Here is a 21,443-nt window from a genome sequence, read left to right as displayed (position 1 = left end):
AAAGATGTCAATGTTTGTGCCTTATTGTTTTAGTCTGCTTTTCTAAATACATGCTTCAGACTGCTTAAAATATATATTTAAAGTTGTCTGATGATTATTAGATTAAAAAAAAATAAACATCAAACCATATTATTATCAAGGGAAAGTACTTGAGCTTTGTAAAAGTTTGGTAGACTCTTTAATAATATTGAAAGGTTTGCTGGGTAGTAGTTTCTCTTTGTATATAAATTATTATTTCATGATTATCAATGCTTTTGATGTTTAGCCTAGTTAGTAATTGCATTTATGGTAATAGAATTACTAAGAACAAATTTGTCATAGTTTTGATACTGTCATTCTAGTTTGACATAAATTTCTTTCATATTTTAAAATAGGATATTGACTGGGTACAGACAGAGAAACATGTTTTTGAACAGGCATCCAATCATCCTTTTCTTGTTGGGCTGCATTCTTGCTTTCAGACAGAAAGCAGGTAAGATTGAAAGATAATGGAATGATTCCTGGGTTTGACACAATAAGAACATTTTGGTATATTATACAGTAAGAACCCTTTTTACAGTAATTCCTGAAGTGGAAATCACATGGAAACACAACAGTACTGTGTTCATAATTGCCTGCAACTCCTGTTGGATCAGCATTAGGAAATTACCTGCTGCTGCTGCTAAGTTGCTTCAGTCGTGTCCGACTCTGTGCGACCCCATAGATGGCAGCCCACCAGGCTCCGCCCTCCCTGGGATTCTCCAGGCAAGAACACTGGAGTGGGTTGCCATCTCCTTCTCCAATGCATGAAAGTGAAAATCGAAAGTGAAGTCGCTCAATCGTGACCGACTCTTCGTGACCCCATGGACTGCAGCCTTCCAGGCTCCTCTGTCCATGGGATTTTCTAAGCAAGAGTACTGGAGTGGGGTGCCATCGCCTTCTCCGAGGAAATTACTTGCTTTACACCAAAAAAAAGTCAGAATTATGGCAGGAGAAAGTAGATATCCAACCTTTTAAATATCACCAAAATTCTAGTTTTAGGACTTAAAATTTCCTAGAGTTTAATTAGGTGGTAAATCCTAACTTCTTTCACTTTAAATGACGATTGGAAATGACTTACATTGCACCTTCTAAAATTGGGGTGGGAGTGACAGTTCTGGATCGCAAGTGGTACTACTTGAGAATGAAAGTAGCAAGTTACAGAATTATTATCTTTGGTTTGCTTTCTTGTATCTTCTGTGGTTTCTCCTCCAGTCACCCTGTGTTTCCACCAAATTCCTGGAATGTTTGTTACGGGTTTATCTTGTAGAAGGCTCTCTGTACTGTGACTGGTGTCTAGTGTTTAAACTGCAGAAGTGACACAGCCTTATTTTGGGTCTTGGTTTCATGTGTTCTCTCCTGTGTTTTAGATTGTTCTTTGTTATAGAGTATGTTAATGGAGGAGATTTAATGTTTCATATGCAACGACAAAGAAAACTTCCTGAAGAGCATGCCAGGTAAGTTTTGTGTTTATTGTTTCTGTGTGTTGGATTTTGGTAGGAGTAGTTCTGGGACTTTTTATATGTCGGTGGTTCAAAACAGTAGATAAATCATTTATTTTGATTCCAACTAATTCTCTGTAAGTCATGTAGAGGCTGAGCTAAAAGTTAATTTATATTGTAATATTACATATATAGCATTATGTATTACATATTTAATAATATAAGCAGTTGAGAGGTATAAACAGTATTCAAGGGGAAACCTTTAGTCTACTAAGCTCAATTATTTTCAAATATTTTGTCTATTCAGTATCAGCCACTGAAATAACTAATGAATTTATAAGCACATATTAATCTTATTATGTATGCAGTGATCTCTGACAGTTTTTTGTTAGAAGATGATTGTTGGGACTTCCCTGGTGGTCCAGTGGTTAAGACTCTGTGCCCTCAATGCTGGGGACATGGGTTCAGTCCCTGTCAGGGAACTAAGATCTCTCTGGCATGCCTCACAGCACAGCCAATAAAATGAAATAAAATAGAATAAAGGTTATTGTTCATATTTACTTGAGCGTAATGAAACAATTCCTCTTAACTATGATGTAATTCTGACTGTTATTCCATAGTTATAGTTTCTGAATTATTCTGCCTTTGGCATTCCCCTCTCTGATTCCATATATGTTGATTAATAAGAGAAAAGAGTATTAAATATCATTTGTTTAGTGCCCTTAATTTGATGTTATTATACAAGATAGTAAATAGTTTCTCGAGGACTTTGGTGGGGAAGGATCATGGCCTTGGATAAGAAGTTTAATCCGTCAGTGCCGTATTTTGTTTTGTTTTTTACTCATAATTAGAAATAATTCTACCCTTCTGCACTTCACGAGAGTAATGCCAAAAGGAAGCAAGTGAGTTTGTATGTGTATTTAACAAAGGTTGGAGACTCATTTTAAAAAAATAACTTATTTAGTGGAAATCTTGCTATTCATTGATATTTCTTATCAAAAAGAGTTAATAACCTTCAATTTTATAGGAAGGTGTAAAGTGTATTAATCTATCTTGTTTAATTTACTGTATGTTCATTATTTATTTCAGCTTTGACAAATGGTCACCCTTCATAGCAAAGCCACAGATGATATTTTGAATTGCGGATATAGCCAGTATTTGTTCCTTGTTTGTTCCGTTGGACTAAGGGAATGTAGCCTAGTTTTTATTTTATTAAAGTGCCCGTTCTGGTTTTATACCATCTTTGCTTTTGTAGGAACCAGATACAGGATAAGGGCTCAAGTTCCTTGTTTTTAGAATTACGTAGCTAGAAGGTGTGTATTACACGTCTCCAAACATGATCACGATAATACTCACCAAAGCAGCTTTATTCAGGTCAAAAATTTTCCTATCACCAATGAGTTGGTGGCAATTCTGAAAATGTCTTCCTGTTATAGAATAATTTAACTCATTTTTTAGAATTTTGGTGTGGGTTTTATTATTTGAGTGGTCAGCTTTCAGTATTCTTTCCATTTTTGACCAATCAGTGGTTCTTAGCCTTTTGGAAGGTCTTTTGTCCCTTAGAGAAGTGATGAAAACTGTGGAAACTATAAAAGATATCCATACAACTTTGTATCCAGTTGTAGGAGTGTGGACATTCTGAAGTCCATCCAAGGACCCAGATTAGGAATCCCTGTTTGAGACTTTCAAATTAAACTTTATGAAAGGTATGGGTTTAATTTAGACTGGAACTTTTATAATTGTGTTTGGGGCTCAGCTATTTTAAAGTGGTGCCTCAATTTGTGTTTTGGTATTATTCCTAAAAACATTGGGAGGAAAAAAATCTTTTGACATGATTTTGATGTTCTGGTTTGCAGATGTAAGTAGGATTTAAATACCTTCCTCTAGAAACTTACCACGATTTAAAAACTTGAATCAAATGAGTTAATTTTTCATTTTATTTTAGATTTTACTCTGCAGAAATCAGTCTAGCATTAAATTATCTTCATGAACGAGGGATAATTTATAGAGATTTGAAATTGGACAACGTGTTGCTGGACTCTGAAGGACACATTAAACTCACTGACTATGGCATGTGTAAGGTGAGGGAAGTTTCTAGTTATTGAGAAGATCTCAACAGCTCAGGAAATTGTTTTGGTCAAATAATTTTACATTCAAAACTGGGAAAATAGTTGCTACTTTGTGCTAAAATGGCAAAAAGTATCCTAAACAGAGACAGTTGTACTGATCTCCTATCCATTTATGAAATTCCGCATTTTCTATGAAGTTACATGTGCTGTAAAAGTTCATTTCTTTTTATTGTCTGTATTTTTTTATCTTGAAAGTCGTGCTACTATTAAATAAAATCTGTAGGTAAAGACTATCTGCAATCCCAGACTTTAGCACAACAGCTTGCATATCATCTTCCAAGTTTTTGCCTTTTGATTGTGACTCTTTATAATGCGCTCAAGATTTTCCCAGGGAATCTAACATTTTTTCATATTTAAATATCTGACATAAAGTACAATAGAGCAAACTTAAGAATTTTAGTTATTCTCAGGACATGTCCTTTATGTCTGAGTGTTTTATTCATTTTGTAACAGTGTTTCATTTAAAGGTCCAGTCTTTTTTCAGAAAATGTGTAGGGGACTACTCTCCTTGTCAAAATAACCTAGACAGAATTTTCTTCACACGGTAAATGTGGTAGCAAGCCTGTGAATGTGAATGTGTTAACTGCTTGTCCCCATTCACCTAAGGGAAGTGCCTCTAGGGCCTGCCTCTTTTTTTTTTTTAATAAAATTTTTTAAATCTATTTTTGGCTGCACTGGGTCTTTGTTGCTGCACACAGGCTTTCTGTAGTTGCGGTGAGTGGGAGCTACTCTCTAGTTGCAGTGCTCGGGCTTCTCGTTGCAGTGGCTTCTCTTCTTCTGGAGCACAGGCTCTAGGCGCCTGGGCTCGCTAATTGTTGCAGGGGCTCAGTTGCCCAGTGGCATGTAGAATCCTCCCAGACCAGGGATTGAACCTGTGTGCCCTACATTGGCAGGTGGATTTTTAACCACTGGACTACCCAGGGAAATCCCAGCCTGACTCTTTTATTCAAAGAAACTTGAGCATCCTGTTTTGCCTAGAAGATATTAAAGAAAACTTATTACTTGATCTTTTCTTACACTTAATGAAAAATAATACTGGTTTGTTACATACTCTCATTCTTTTCAGAGATCCTCAATCAATTTAATCAAGATCTTTGATAAATCATCTAGAGGTTTTTTTTCAGTAATTCTTTAAATTGGTTGTTCCACTTACCTCCTTTTCTGCCTCCTTCTCCAGGAGTTGTTTAATGTTATTAGTAGGAAATGATCCCAGAATTTGAACTTGTGTTCAGAGACCTTACCAACAGTACTTTGTCTCTTTTCCAACCTAATACATTTACACTCAATGTTTAAGCTTGTGGGAAATAAGTCCCCTGGAAATTGTAATGTTCCTATCTTATGACTTAAGAGTCAGTATTTAAACTTGCCTCAAGTCTGACCTTAAGCAAATATTAGATGAATTTCTCTTCTTTATAATTATTCTTTGAGAAATCTAAAACACTAAGATTTTTTCCATAGTTTTTCTAGAAATGCTTTCTTTAGGTTTATTTAATTTAATTTCTTCAGTTTCTCACTAGATGCTTTTATATAAGGAATGCCGAGAATAGTGATGACTGGAGGCATATGAAAACTGCAATTAACATCTTCAGAGTTTGAAATATTTTATGAATATTGATTTTTTTATTGACTGAAAACTTTAGCTATTTTATAAATTGATGTGCCTCCAACTATTTTTTATCAGCAGGGGGATTTCATAATAATATCTATTTTATGCTGTAAGTAATTTGGCTGATAGACATACATTCAGATATCCAGTCCAAAGCTGAATGATTTAGTACAGCTCTTTTACAGGTTAACAGACTGCATCCCTTGCCTCTGACTCTTACCCTGCAAGTGCATGTCATAAACCATCACTGTATGTCAAGCCATTGCCATTAATACAAAACAACTAAAATCCCATCCATATTTCTTTGTACAGGCATGCCTTGTTTTACTGTGCTGCACAGATACTGTGTTTTTTTACAGATTGAAGGTTGTGGCAACCCTGTGTTAACATTTTTTAGCAATAAAGTTTTTTAAAAATTTTTATTGAAATATATTTGATTTACAATATTGTGTTTAAAATATCTTTTAGTTAAGGTATGCATTTTGTTTTTAGACATGATGCTGTTGCACATTTAATGGATTACAGTGTAGTGTACACATAATTTTTACATGCACTGGAAAATCAAAAATATTCATGTGACTCAATTTATTGTGATATCTACTTTATTGTTGGAATCTGAAACCAAACTGCAGTATCTCCATGGTATGCCTATATATAAAAATAACATATATACCCCTGTTAGGGATCTTAAAAAACCCTTGAAGTCACAATATATATTACTAAGTATTTCTTCTAGATATTTATATTCATATTATATATAATAGTATAAAATCTGAAGAAAAATACATACCCCATACCAGGAATATCTCTGCAGGAATTCATAAGAACCTCATATAACAGTGGTTGTCTCTAAGAAGCTGAAACTGGATGTGTCAGACAAGAATGGGAAGAAGACCTGATTTTTAGTCTGTATTTTCCCCCTCCTTTTGTTTGGAATTTTGTACCATGTAATTTAACAATAGGGAAATGGTTAAATTCTAGGTACATATGTTGAGTTGAATTTTGTAGTCATTAATAATAGGAAATCTGTAATTACATGGGAAATTACATAACTTACAAAGTAAAAAAAAAGGCAGATGTTTAATTGTATATTTAGTATTATTCAGTTTGTATTTAGACTTTTGTTTTTCATTTTAATTGAGATGTGGTTGATTTACAGTATTATATATTTCAACTGTACATCGTGATTCACAGTTTTTACAGATTGTACTCCATTTATAGTTATAAAATGTGGACTGTATTCCCTGTGCTGTACAATGTATCCTTGTAGTTTATTTATTTTATACATGGTAGTTTGTACCCCTTAATCCCCTACCTGTACTTGGCTACTTCACTCGCACCACTGGTAGCCACTCGCTTGCTCTCTGTATCTGTGAGTCTGTTTTGTTGTCTTATTATATTCATTAGTTTTATTTTTAAAATTCCACATATAAGTGATAGCATACAGTATTTGTTTCTCTGTCTGACTTATTTCACTAAACATAGAAGCTTCCAAGTCCATACATGTTGTTGTTTATGGCAAAATCTCATTCATTTTTGTGGCTGAGTAGGAGAATCCCAGGGACGGGGGAGCCTGGTGGGCTGCCGTCTATGGGGTAGCACAGAGTCAGACACGACTGAAGTGACTTAGCAGCAGCAGCAGCAGCAGTATTCTAGTAGTAGTTTATAAATGGTTTCCTTTCTGTGCAAAAACTTTAAGTTTGATTAGGTCCCATTTGTTTATTTTTGCTTTTGTTTTCTTTGGCTTAGGAGACAGATTAAAAAAATATACATATTGGTACAGTATATAGCAAAGCATGTTCTGCCTGTGTTTTCTTTTAGGAGTTTTGTGGTTTCTAGTCTTAACATTTAGGTCTTTAATCTGTTTTTATTTTATTTTTGTGTATGGTAGGAGAAAATGTTCTAGTTTTATTCTTTTACATACAGCTGTCCAGTTTTCCCAAAACCACTAATTGAAGAAACTGTCTTTTCTCCATTGCATATTCTTGCCTCCTTTGTCATAGAATAATTAACCATAAATGCTTGGTTTATTTCTGGACTTTCTATTTCTGTTCCATTGATTTATATGCCTGTTTTTGAGCCAGTACTCACTGTTCATTACGTTAGCTTTGTAGTATAATCTGAAATCAGGTAACGTGATTCCCCCAGCTTTGTTCTTCTTTCTCAAAATTGTTTTGGCTGTTTGGGTAGATTGTCTTTCTATTGTTGATTTCTTATTTAATTTCCTTTTAAGAGAATAGTCTGAATGATAATGGTGCTTTGAAATATGTTGAAATTTCCTTTATGCCTTGTATTTGGTCAGTGTCCCAAATGTACTTTAAAAAGCATATGTAATTGGCACCCCACTCCAGTATTCTTGCCTGGAAAATCCCATGGACGGAGGAGCCTGGTAGGCTGCAGTCCATGGGGTCGCTAAGAGTTGGACATGACTGAGCGACTTCACTTTCACTTTTCACTTTTCACTTTCATGCATTGGAGACAGAAATGGCAACCCACTCCAGTGTTCTTGCCTGGAGAATCCCAGGGACGGGGGAGCCTGGGGGGCTGCTGTCTACGGGATCGCACAGAGTCAGACACGACTGAAGTGACTTAGCAGCTTAGCAATCTCTATTTTGCATGCAAGAAGTCTCTGTCTCCCTCCTTTTCCCACACACACGCACACACACATATATATATTCTATATGTGTATATACTATACATATTTTAAACTTTAGCTTTTATTCAAATCTCCCTCTGCTTACTAATTTTTTGTCTATATGATCTTTCTTCCTTTTTTTTTTATATATAGATGTTTTAAAAATCACCTGTCATGATTGGGGATTGTACTATCAGTCTGGGCTGCTATAACAGGGTACCATAGGTTAGGTGGCTTAAACAACAAACATTTATTTCTTATGGTTCTGGAGACAGAAGTCCACGATCAAGGTTCTGGAAGATTTGGTGTCTGAAGGTACCCTTCCTGGTTTGCAGATGACTGTCTTCCCATGGTATCCTCACATGGTGAGGAGACAGACAGAGAGCTAGCTCTCTTTCTCTTGTAAGAACATGAATCCCATCATGGGGCTCCAACCTCATGACCGAATCACCTCCCCAGAGGCCCCACCTCCCAGTGCTGTCACATAGGTTGGCAGCATGTGAGTGTCGGGGGCACATAAACATTCAGACGATAGCAGAGACTCTGAAATCCTCTTAATTATTTTGCCCATTTTTACTAGTTGTATTTTGAGGCTTGTTGTTAGCTGCATACTAGTTTCTTTTAGCTTCTTGGTGATTGTTCCATTCGTTGTTGTGTAGTTGCTCTATTCGTACACGTTAGTGTGTTCTACCTTAATTTCCTGTACCCTGTAGCTATTAAAATGCAAAACCAATAAATGTGTGACTTAGGAGAAATGACCAGAAGGGAAACAACATAATGCGTCGTGGTTGTGTTAGGAAGTGGGATTTAAAAGCTTTTCTTCATAAAATATGCTTCCTTTGACTCATGTAATTTACATTTTTATATTATAATTTTACTTGAATATAAATTATTTTAAATGCCGTTTTCATCTTAATTGAATTCTACCATATCTAATGAGGTCAAGTTTTCTTTAAGGTATTTAGTAGCAACCTGTGGTTTTAATAATAAAAGCAGCTGTGCTAGTGATATTTTATTTAAGCTCAATATGCTATGTATAGATGCTAACCTTATATGAAAATGAAATAAAAGAGGTTAATTTAAAACAAATATTGCATCTTATTATTTTCTTCCTTTTTTTTTTAAATAAAAGGAAGGATTACGGCCAGGAGATACAACTAGCACTTTCTGTGGTACTCCTAATTACATCGCTCCTGAAATCTTAAGAGGAGAAGATTATGGTAATAATTTGGTGGTATTTTGGCCATGTGATGGAAGGGTGGTTAGATGTGATACCAATTGCATTATAGTATACTGTAGTATTTCAGTACTGAGCTTATTAACAGAAACTTTCTTGATCATCCTAAAACCTACTAGAAACTCCAAATTCTAAAATCAGAAACAGTGGGACTTTGATAGTATTTGGGGATGCCAATTTGAATATGGCAAGCACTTAAGAGTACTGGCACTGTGCTAAGCAGTTTGCATATATTAACTAAGTTAATCTAATCCTTTTAGTAATCCTATGAGATAAGCACAATTAATTGACATTTTACAAACAAGGAAACTGGTAGACAAAAAAGTTAAATAACTTGCCCAAGGTCATGTAGCAGGAAAGTGGCAGAGTTGGGATTTAATCAACCATGTAATTTCAGAATCATAAACTTCTGTAAGGTTGTTCAGATTTCCTGGGGTATTTCCCCCAGGAATCTGAAAGATGGAGGAAAGATTCCCTGCTTGTCAGAAACCAGAGGTTGTGTTTATCCTAAGAGAACATTTGGCCCTTTGGGTTCTGGCCCTTCCTAAGAAAACATTTGGCCCTTTGGGTTCTGGCCCTTTGATTTCAGCAGTTGTAAAGAAGGATGGCTATTTCTGATAGCTGCTTATAATCTGGTTCCAAAGTCCTTTCAGGATCTTTAATCAGGTAGCAGAAGATCAAATTTCGCACCACGCAAGGTTATTTCAAATACAATTTAATTATGTCCTCAAAACAAAGTATTAGAGGCAGGCTCTTGAGTCTGTAATTACAAACATATTTGATGGGACAAAGTGTACAGGATAATTGTATAACTTGGCATAGACATATTGGTCTCTGCAGCTTAGTGTAACCAACAAACATATTTGGGAAGAGAAACTCGTGTTTCATTTTCTATATTTTATTTTTTAAAGTTATCATTTAGTTACCTCCCTTCTTTGATAAGTGAAATGTTCTTGTAATCCTCAGTGCCTGCCATGATCATGATAATGCATTTCAAGTTTACTTTTTCATTATGTTTATTTTTTTAATTATGTAATAAAATTAATCTCAAATTACTGACATTTTAGAATGTGGAATGGATAATTTATTGCTTTAAAATTTCATTTTGAAGGTTTCAGTGTCGACTGGTGGGCTCTTGGAGTACTCATGTTTGAGATGATGGCAGGAAGGTCTCCATTTGATATTGTTGGGAGCTCGGATAACCCTGATCAAAACACAGAGGATTATCTTTTTCAAGGTAATTTGCAGTATTTTACAGAGTCTCTGTGAATAACCCATCCTAAGGCATGAATGAAGACAGCTATAGTTATTACTTTCTAGTAAGAAAGAGGAAGAATAATCTGGAAAATATATCCCTAAACACATGAGTTTGTTTTTGTTGTTTTGATCTATCGTTCCTACTGCTTAGTTTTTGGTCCCAGTTGCCAGTTACCTTCTCATACTCAGAAACAACAAGGAGGTGACTTCAGATTGTACATCACAGAGGTTGGAGGAAGGAATTGTGTGGCCGGAGAGGGCAGTCTTTTCACCTGGACCACAGTCCTGAATGCATAAATCCAAGAGCAATAATGGGAAAAAGCAGAGTACTAAGGAGATAAAAAGGATCAAAAGGTGAAGGAAAAAGCTCTGCAGTTGGAAATACAAAGAACTGAACAGAACAGAAACAAGCAGACAAGCACAAGGACCCCGAACACACCGTCCAAAGAAGTGCAAAAACTGCCATAAAATTCTACATTTAATGACTAAGGTCATTACAGAAAATGAATAGATATTTCATGTAATAGGAAATCTAGCTTGCTGTGAAAAACCTGGAAACACTTTTAACCTCCTTAGTCAGGGGTGTGCACATTAAAAATTAATGGGCTTCCATCTCATACCTACACATTTGGCAAAAATTTTAAAGTCTGACAACACCAGTGCGAGTAAGGGTTAATAACACTGCTGGTGAGGATATGAAGCAACTGGAACTCTGGTGGATGGAGTGAAAACTGACATGACAACTTTGGAAAATAATTTGGCAAAGTCTAATGTAATCAAATATAGTAATACATGCCACACATTTTACAGACACTAACCTGTTTAAACCTTATAACTCTCCTATGAGGGCTTCGTTGGTGGCTCAGTGGTAAAGAATCTGCCTGCCAATGCAGGAGATGCAGGTTCCATACCTGGGTCAGGAAGACCCCCCTGGAGGAGGGCATGGCAACCCACTCCAGTATTCTTGCCTGAATAATCCCATGGACAGAGGAGCCTGGCTGCAGTCTATGGGATTTCAAAAAAGTTGGACATGACTTAGCAACTAAATAGAAAACAACAGCAACACCCCTCTGAATCAGATATTCTTTTTATTCCAATTTTACAGATAAGGCAACAGACACAGTAAGGTAGTCAGAGAATAAAACCTACACATGTAGTGATCAAAATTGTTCAGAGTAGAGGCTCTGAGTAGGAAGGAAAGGACAGGACTGGGAAGGTACACAAGATGCTTAGACAGTGTTTGTAATGTCTGTTGTTTTCTGCTGGAATGCCTTAAATATCTTATAGTAGAAATATAAAGATGAAAACCCTGTAAAAGTTAATTATAATAATGCTGTAAATTTTATCTTTCTAGTTATTTTGGAAAAACAAATTCGCATACCGCGTTCTTTATCTGTAAAAGCTGCAAGTGTCCTGAAGAGCTTCCTCAACAAGGTATAAATTGTATATAAAATCGTTAGTGATTTATCTCTATACAAATGGCACTGGTAAGGAGAGTTTCAGGTGACATAAAATTCCAAAACATCAAAGTGTATAATTTTTCCATTAGATCTGGAACTTGTCTCTTCACCAAAGGGTGCCTTGACAGAATGAGATCCTTGACAGAATGAGATCCTGAGATTCGTCGTCCTTTCCGTTCTGCCAGTATAGTTTAACCCTAGCTTTGTATCACGTATGGTGTTTGTTTTGTTTTGCTTTTTGGCTGCGCTGGGTCTTCACTGTGGTGCATGGACTCTTGTCTGATTGTGGCACTCAGAGCTGCTCTTCTTATGGAGCATAGGCTCCAGAGTGTGTGGGCTCATACGTGTGGTGTTTTTAATGTAAACAAAAAATACCACGTGCTCAATTAGAGAAAAACTGCATCTTTGGGGATAGCCTCAGTTGTACCTCCATCTCTATTTTTTCAGTTTCCTTTAGATGATTATTATAGAATGTTTTAACTTATTGAGTACTTGGTACAGTAGTGTTCTCTGCAAATTCTCTTATCACAACCCTATAATTAGAAATTATTCAGAAAAAATAAAATGCTGAAATGTTGTCTCTTTAAAAAGTCTGAACACCATTCTGTCATTGTTTGTTGCAGTTGATAGGCTAGAAGATTTTTTTTTTATATATATCTTTATTTTATTTGCTTGCACTGGGTCTTAGTTACAGTATATAGGCTCTTAGTTCCCTGACCAGGGATTGAACCCAGGACCCCTCCATTGGGAGCACAGTCTTAGCCACTGGACCAGCGGGGAAGTCCCTAGAAAAGTTTTAGGATCTAAAATTATGACTCTGAATTATGTTTATTCATAACACTCTAACACCAAATGTGTAGGTTTCTTTCCACACCACCAACCAGTTTTCCATCCTCTTACTTTAAAAATCTTGTTTAAAAATAAATGGTAGGTTAGAAAGTAGGTTGACGTGTGTTTATTTTCTGAGATAAATAAGATAATGAGTTTTAATAAAATAAATTCAAGCTTGTTTTAAATGAGTATTTTATGTGAGGAAAGATTTAAACTGGAAACCTTAGTTTTAACACAGTGAAAAATGAAGGTGAGAAGTGTCAGTATGCAAAGCAGAATGCCTTTTGCCACAGAGGAAAATGGAAACATGTTCTCATTCACGATAGTTGTATAATTTGCAGGCTGCTTCTCAGTCCAGTGATTCAGATGATGGTTGTATCGTTGTTGTACACAAATTATGGTTGTTGCTATAATTGGACACAGGGCTTTTAAATTGAGCTAAAAACAAACTGGTGAAGTTCGAGGGTTTGTGTGTTTTGAGTATCACTCCAGCCCGTGTCAAAGAAAGAGTTGGTGCTGCCCAAATAATCCTGCTGCTCTCCAGCCCGTGTCAAAGAAAGAGTTGGTGCTGCCCAAATAATCCTGCTGCTCTCTTTGTCTTCTTCCCGTTTTTCTTTAGCAAGGTGTGGTGACATCTCTCCACTTGAGTTACAAGGATAGCTGGAGAAGAGCTGTGAGGAAATCTTGCTTGCCACAAGCATCAGATACTCCTTTGATTATCTAGTGTTATATTTTCTAGAAATGAAAGGTAGACCATTCTGATTTCAGATAAAAAGGTATCATATAACAGACACAAAACACAGGTCACAAAGGTGGTTTATTCTGAAGCAGAGTATTCACCCAGCTCTTGAAACATTTCCACCATAGGACCCAAAGGAACGATTGGGTTGTCATCCACAAACAGGATTTGCTGATATTCAGGGACACCCATTCTTCCGAAATGTTGATTGGGATATGGTATGTACATTTTGATTATTTTATATATTGTTGTTGTTCAGTTGCTAAGTCCTGTCCGACTCTTTGTGACCCCATGGAATGCAACACGCCAGTCTTCCCTGTCCTTCACTGTCTCCCAGAGTTTGCTCAAACTCATGTCCATTGAGTTGGTGATGCCACCCAATCATTTCATCCTCTGTTGTCCCCTTCTCTTGCCCTCAATCTTTCCCAGCATCAGAGTCTTTTGCAATGAGTCAGCTCTTGACATCAGGTGGCCTAAGTATTGGAGCTTTAGCATCAGTCCTTCCAATATTAGTTTTCATTATTTTCTTGGGCCAAAATTTATTAATGTAAAAGAATATTGAAAAACCAGTGTATCACAGCTTACATAACTTAAAACCACTCTCTAAAGTGCCTTTTTAAAAATTTATTTTTTAATTGAAGGATAATTGCTTTACAGAATTTTGTTGTTTTAAAATCACTTTAAATGACAAAAAACAACAAAATTCTAAGTGCTTTTTAAAAAGCATTTAAAACTGTGAAAGCTTAGAATATTAATTTAATGGAGCAGGTTGTAGTAGTATTGGGGCCTGCATCAGTGTTCAGATTTGTCATTATTTCCTTCATATGAATATTGTAGAACCAGGCCCAGGGACTCACTTTAATAAGACTGGGAAATACCTAAGGACAGAGGAGAAGCACAGAGGTGGAATTTTTCTAAGAATGTGGGCTTGAGCTGTCACCCATTATGTCTCTTCTAGATGGAGCAAAAGCAGGTGGTACCTCCGTTTAAACCAAATATTTCTGGGGAATTTGGTTTGGACAACTTTGATTCTCAGTTTACTAATGAACCTGTCCAGCTCACTCCTGATGATGAGTAAGTATTTCTGTAGACTGAAATATTTTTTAAAGTGCTTTGATAGTCCCATTTTTTAATAACTACACAGTGTTCCATGATCAGATTATCTGATTTTATCTAATCATCCAGTTACAGGACATTTGAATTATACAGTTATAAAAACAGTACTTGCCATTTTCTCCTTTGCTGACACGTATTGTCTCTAATTCTCAACAGCAGTCTTACAAACCTCATTTTACAGGCGAGGAAACCGAGGCTCAGAGAGGTTAAGCAAGGTTATGCAGCTGTGAGTTGACAGAGCCAGGATTCAAACCCAAGTCTGACTAAGGCCTGTGCTCTTTGCACTGCACTGCACTGCTTCCCACTGTGATAGTGACCATCTTGGTCTGAGTTCCTGAGTATTACCTTTAGATAGATTCCTAGAAGAGGAATTAGGTCAAAGGGTTTAAAGTTTTTAAAGCTCTTGATATATATTGCCAAATTACTTTTTAAAAAGATTACATCAGTGTGTCAGATCCAGGCAGCAGTGATCTGACTTACTTTTTGTGTTTATATCTTTGAAAGATATGGCTTAGAATAACTTGGGGATATTTGATCCTTCAGCTGTCGTTAACTGATTCATTCTGTCATGTCATGGAAGCCTTTTCTGCTTGGCAGTCATTTTACTTTAACATCTGGTTAGTTCTTATCACATTCCTCACCGCAGCTGTTCCAAACTCTCTCTACATTTTAGAAGCCTTCAGTGTTCCCCCTGCCTCCATCAGTCTAAGTGGATTAACCTTGCCTTGAGTGGCCTGCCAGGGTTGAGACCTCCCTACTGTGAGCTTGCTCCATTTCCAGCCATCACCAGACCGCCTTGTGTCTCAGAAGTGCTCTCTAACTCGTCCCAAACTTTTGCTGCTTCCTGCTTCTTGGAAGGCTCTCCCTCTTATGCATGGGGTAGCCTCCCACTTTCTCAATCTGTTTCCTTCATTTCCTCCAGGATTCATTGTGTCAGTTATCCCCATTCCTTCACCTTCCTTAATTTCTCTTTTCCAACTTCTTCTCTATGCTTATAAATATGCTCAAATTCAGTAATTTTCCCCACTTCTTTGAGCCACCACATTTTTCTCTCATCTTCTTTTCATCTTCAATCTTTTTCAGAAATACTTAATAGATGCTTATGGTAAAAGAAAAATAAATAAGCACTGTCTCTATTAAATTCCTTCAAAGTAATCAACATTGACTGTCTTACACTTTCTTGCTGCCAGCACTTTAACCTCTTTACAATTGAACCTACTCTTTAAGCTTTTAAAGGTTGAATTGGCTTCTTAATTTCTAGATTTTAAAGCATTTTTTGATCTGCCCCGTCTCCTCCGATGTCTGTAAAGCATCTGACACTGATGGCCTGCTTTAGTTGGTGCTGTCCATCCTGGTTCTGCATTATCTCTTTAACCACTTGTCATCTTATTTACCCTGTCCCCTTGAGACTAGCATGCTCCATGATTCTATTCATGACTGCCTTGTCTTTGCTACATGCAGTTTATACCTTGGAGATTTCAGCCAGCCCCGTAGCATGGAAACCAGCTATTAAATGCCTCCCAGCTAAATAGGCAGATAACTGTTGAACTAAAGACACTAGTAGACAGTAAGCCTTGATTATTTTTGAATGTGTAGTACTTAGCATAGTGCCTTTTGTCATTATTTGTCACAGCAGTGTGTATTAGAAGGAGCACTGGATTTAATCAAAAGATGGAAATTTGAATCCCCTCACCACCTCTTACCAACAGGGTACCCTGGGTCTGAGTTACATAACTTCTCTGAGCCTGTGTCTACTCATATCGCCTACTTCCCAAGGTTGCTGTAAAGAATAAATGAACAATGGTTTTTAAAGCTCTGAGCCACCACCCTCTTATCTTCCCTGAGCTTCATTTCCCCTTAATAGTTCAAACATGTCTCCTGGTTTGTCAGACAAGCACCTCAAACATCTGAAGTGTAAATTGTTCACAATCGGGTCCTTGTTTTTAATTTACCCTTTTCTGCTCATTGTACCACCATGCATTCCTTTATTCAGATTCGATCATCTGAGTCAGTGGTTGTTGACTCCAACTCTTCCTTACCAAACTGTATAATACCTTCAGCTGCCAAGTTCTTGTCTCTTTTTCCTTTACTTCATCACTTATGTCGTTTCTAATTGGCTCCTTCTTTACTTTACAACTCGTTCAGTACATACAGAGTACCAACTCCTTTAATCAGTTTCCTTCAGTAAACTCCTACCTTGCCTAGCAGGTAAAATCTGTCCCCTTGGTGAGTAATTAGTCTCCCATCATCTGCTCGAGCATGACTTTCTAGCCATATCTCTCACCGTAACATAAGCGCCATGTTTTCATCAGGCTCAATTACCCACCATTCCCTGATAGCATGCTGTTAACATTTCCTCTCTATTCCTCCTTCCTTTTCACCTGTTGAAATCTTCCCCATCTTTCAGAGCTCCCTCAGATGTAATCAGACCTTTGATAGATCAAGATGGACCTCTTTAGTGTTAACATCACTGGCTTCTTTGAGCTAGCCATTACCTTCCTTCCAGCATCCTCTGCCTTCTATTCCTGTGCTCCAACTCTAATAAATTACTGACATTTCCCCAGACTTACCGTAGTCTTTCATAATTCCATTCAGTTAGTGTTTGTGGAATGATGCTGCCTTTCTTGATTTTGCCAAGTAGAAGTCACCTTTTTCTTTAGAACTGTGGTTAGAGCCTGGAGAAGGCAATGGCAACCCACTCCAGTGTTCTTGCCTGGAGAATCCCAGGGACAGGGGAGCCTGGTGGGCTGCCGTCTATGGGATCACACAGAGTCGGACACAACTGAAGTGACTTAGCAGCAGCAGTGGTTAGAGCCGGAGAAGGTGATGGCACCCTACTCCAGTACTCTTGCCTGGAAAATCCCATGGACGGATGAGCCTGGTAGGCTACAGTCCATGGGGTCGCACAGAGTTGGACAGGACTGAAGCGACTTAGCAGCAGCAGCAGCAGCAGTGGTTAGAGCCGGAGAAGGTGATGGCACCCTACTCCAGTACTCTTGCCTGGAAAATCCCATGGACGGAGGAGCCTGGTAGGCTACAGTCCATGGGGTCGCACAGAGTTGGACAGGACTGAAGCGACTTAGCAGCAGCAGCAGCAGTGGTTAGAGCAGGGCTTAGCTTGTCGTGTAGGAGACTTAGCAGGTACTGTTTTGTTATATGAAGTACCTTCCCTCTTGAAGGAAGGGGCCATATCCTGTGTAACTTTGTTCTCTGCAGTATGATAGGTACATTTAAGTACTAAAATATTTGATGGTAATGGTCTTGTATACTTAACTAGAAGCCCAGTGTAGCAGAATGCCAGCCTCTCTGCTCCCTGTGACCCACTGCCTCCCTGTGGTGGCCCTCTGGATCTTTCAGAGTACTTCCTCTGGTTTTTTCGTTTTGCTTAACTTCTGGGCTTTCTCTTCACCATGTTCCATCTGGTTGTTGAAGTGAAAGTCGCTCGATCGTGTCTGACCCTTTGCGACCCCATGGCCTATACAGTCCACTAAATTGCATGCTGATTCAGCCCTGGGTGTTCACCTATAATTATGATGTTGTTTGCTGCTGCTAAGTCGCTTCAGTTGTGTCCAACTCTGTGCGACCCCATAGACGGCAGCCCACCAGGCTCCTCTGTCCCTGGGATTCTCCAGGCAAGAATATGAAGTGGGTTGCCATTTCCTTCTCCAATGAATGAAAGTGAAAAGTGGAAGTGAAGTCGTTCAGTTGTGCCCGACTCTTAGCGACCCCATGGACTGCAGCCTACCAGGCTCCTCCATCCATGGGATTTTCAAGGCAAGAATGTTGTTTAGGTCAGAAATTAAGATTACCTAAAATTGTGACTATTTGTGCCTTTTTTATTCCCAGTCTTCAGTTTTGGACTACCTTTTGGTTCCAAACTTGCTCATGGGATTATAAGTCTTTTCTGATTTTCAGTACTGCTGATTCTTCTAGAAAATGTTTGGGGGTTAATCTAAAAACTTGTAGATTTTCCCCCCATAATTTATAAATTAGCCTTATTTTTAATTTTTAATCTTATTTTACCATTTAAGAAAAAAAAATCAAAGAAATCTTAATGGTGAACATTATTTTTCTTTCAACAGTGACATTGTGAGGAAGATCGATCAGTCTGAATTTGAAGGTTTTGAGTACATTAATCCTCTCTTGATGTCTGCAGAAGAATGTGTCTGATCGTCCCTGCTCAACTGTGCATTTTGCTTGTGTTGCCATTTAATGCATGGATAAACTTGTTACCAGTCCGGATGCAATGAACCATTTTATATTTTTCACCTACAGAAAAAACACTCAGTACCTTCTGCTGTTGGCTGTAAAAGTCAATGGTTACATCTCAGTTTAACTACGAAAAAGATGAAACTACTTTCCAGACAATCGTGTCAAAATTTAGTTACACTGGTAATCCAGCAACCTACTGATGAATAATAAAGTTGTCTTTTTTGTGCAAAGGAAATACTCACTAAAAAGAGTTTCTGTTGCATTAAGGGACGTGGTGGGGTTATATCATAAACCTCCTATGATTTTTGTCATATTCATGAGGTCACTTAAGTATTTAATTTTGGAATAAAAGAGTAATTCAAAATACAACTTGTTATATTACCTGTTACTTTCTGAGTTATTCATGTTTAAAAATTCAGCTGCAAATTCTGTCATTGCCTTAGAAGACTAATTTATTGATTTTTAAGGCAACAATTATTAATACAAGATGTTGGTTGCTTAGAATTGAGGAATACAGAGTCTTCTGAGGAAGAGAATGGACACATTTTATTAAGAACCAAATTCCAAATTATTAGCTGGCTGGCTTTGAAAAACTGATTCAAGTGATTTCTTTTATAGTGAGGGGTTAGCTTCTGAGTTTGTCCCTGCAGTGGGAACTGTAACTGGAATGTTAATAAATGTAGTTCAGAGAACCCAGACTTCTGTTAAGTGGAACACTTCTCAGTATATTAAAAAAAAAAAAAAAATTAAAAACACTTAAAAAAAAAAGTGCAATGGTAATATTTATTTTTTATTGGAAAGTAAATCCCACAGTCTCCTTTTGTGATTTGATCTAAATAATAAGGAAGCACCTTGTTACCAAAAACTTGTAAGAACACTCCATTATCCAGTGGACACAGAATGTATACTATTTTTTCCCTGTAATTCAGTATAAAGGAAAATAATTTATCTTCCAAATAGTGTCTTAACCATGCTTGTTTTTTCCCCAAACCATACTTTCATATCCTGTTTTGGAGCCTTCAATGAAATTCAGGAAAAAAAGAATAAACATGAATAAATGTTCAGGATATGCACACACATTCACACTCATCACAGTTCCAACTGCTTAAGTGAGTTTTAGTGAAGTAGCTAATACATGTAATCAGAGTAGAATACATATCAGGGGCAGAGTTCTTCAGATTATTTTTAATATTAGTGCTTAACAATTATTATTTAAAGTGATGCCAATGATAGTGTCCTGTTGTTTATTTTTAAATATTTTTTTATGAAAAGGGACTTAAAAAATAAGCATGATCATTTAAATTACTTATAAATGTCCAATCTTAGTAAAATGTAACTTTTAGGAAAGATATCTAGTCTTAAATTTAAAATGACTTAGTATATGTAGGCATTTAATAAATTGTCTCTTTTTTGACGGGATTGCTACATTTCATTTGAAATGTAATTTTTCCAAAGTTTCTGTCCATGTATACTCTCTTTTCTTTGAATAAGTCTGAAAGCAGTGAAACCTCAAAGGAAATGTTTATATAGTTCACATGTTTATTTAAGAAGTATATATGTTTCTCTTAAGACCTGAAACTTGTTTTAGGAGAAAAAACAGTATTTACTTCAAATCATAAATTTATAAAAATTTTTGACATATCAGAAAATACTTTATGATCTTGCTTTTAAATGGTACTATTTTCCTTAGGACGTTTGTTCTCAAATTTTAGAATGTGGAATAATCACCTAGTAAGTTTGTTGTAAAAAGCACATTGTTGGATCCACCTTAGAATTCTGTTGGGTCTCGGGACCTCAGTTTGAGAAGCAGGTTTGTTTTTTTAGTTACTTTTATTTTGTCCTTAGTTACATATTAGAAAGAGTATTCATGATAAAACATTTTGAGAAGGGTTAGATAGTTACTATCTTATCTACAATTTCAAATAAATTTTCAATAATTGACTTCAAGTTAGATATCTCCTAAAAAAATGTATCAGTTTTCTATCAATGTTACAAATGATGAGACATTTTTCTGTGATGAGGTTTTAACCGTTATTCAGGGTGGCCTTTTTTTTTTTTTTTTAAATTTTTTTTAAACTAAGATTTACTGTGTATATTTTATACTGAATTGCATTACAAATATGTTTTTAACTGTATTTTGTTTTTTTGTAGTCCTTATGTGCCATGACAGTTCTTTTTATATTACATAGAAGTTGTCTCAAATACTCACCAGGGGACTAAGACAGTTGACAGAATGGTTGGAATTTTGGTGTTCTAAGAAACAATTTATTTTACATAAGCATGTATGTGGTCGAATCATTTTCTGTGTATGCAGCCTGAGCCTGAAAAGGATTTCAGGTATTATGCTTGTTTAGTACCTGTACATTTACTTAAAATAATTTTTTTTGTTTTGATTTTTGTCATGTAGAATACTGCCTTGGTCTAATGTAATCTGTATTTGTGTACCTTTTTTTAAATTTTACTTTAAAATCTTTAAATAAAATGTTTAGTACTCATCAGGATTGGAGCATGTTTACTATGTAGTGTATCAGAGCTTTGTGTAAGAACAAAGGTGTATTCAAAATTGGTTCAAGAAGAAAAATGAAAATTTTAGGGTTTGGAATTTTGCTGTATTTAGAGCAGCATTCTGGTAGTTCTCATGCCATATTGTAGACATTTACTCATAAAATATTGTTCAGTGTATTTTTAAACTCACCCGTCTATGCATCTCTTATGTTGGAAAACAAATTAGTAAAAAATCAGCTGAAGAGAGAGCATTTTA

The 21,443-nt window shown here is 36.5% G+C and overlaps 1 protein-coding gene across 2 annotated transcripts in view; it reads left to right on the top strand.

Annotated features, from left to right (window-relative positions):
- The window catches only part of PRKCI (protein kinase C iota), a 70,816-nt gene extending 49,636 nt beyond the window's left edge, over nt 1–21,180 (top strand). For both annotated transcript variants that reach the window (XM_019959726.2, XM_070792002.1), the window contains 9 exons: nt 375–472; nt 1,389–1,475; nt 3,406–3,541; nt 8,963–9,050; nt 10,179–10,304; nt 11,679–11,758; nt 13,483–13,572; nt 14,313–14,428; nt 18,553–21,180. In XM_019959726.2, the coding sequence (XP_019815285.2) occupies nt 375–472; nt 1,389–1,475; nt 3,406–3,541; nt 8,963–9,050; nt 10,179–10,304; nt 11,679–11,758; nt 13,483–13,572; nt 14,313–14,428; nt 18,553–18,640 (909 nt within the window). In that variant the 3' untranslated portion in view covers nt 18,641–21,180. The remainder of the gene's footprint in view (nt 1–374; nt 473–1,388; nt 1,476–3,405; nt 3,542–8,962; nt 9,051–10,178; nt 10,305–11,678; nt 11,759–13,482; nt 13,573–14,312; nt 14,429–18,552) is intronic.
- The last annotated feature ends 263 nt before the right edge of the window (nt 21,181–21,443 follow it).

This window comes from Bos indicus, chromosome 1, assembly GCF_029378745.1.
Source record: "Bos indicus isolate NIAB-ARS_2022 breed Sahiwal x Tharparkar chromosome 1, NIAB-ARS_B.indTharparkar_mat_pri_1.0, whole genome shotgun sequence".
Classification (NCBI taxonomy): Eukaryota; Metazoa; Chordata; class Mammalia; order Artiodactyla; family Bovidae; genus Bos; species Bos indicus.
This window is presented reverse-complemented; position numbering and strand designations above follow the sequence as displayed.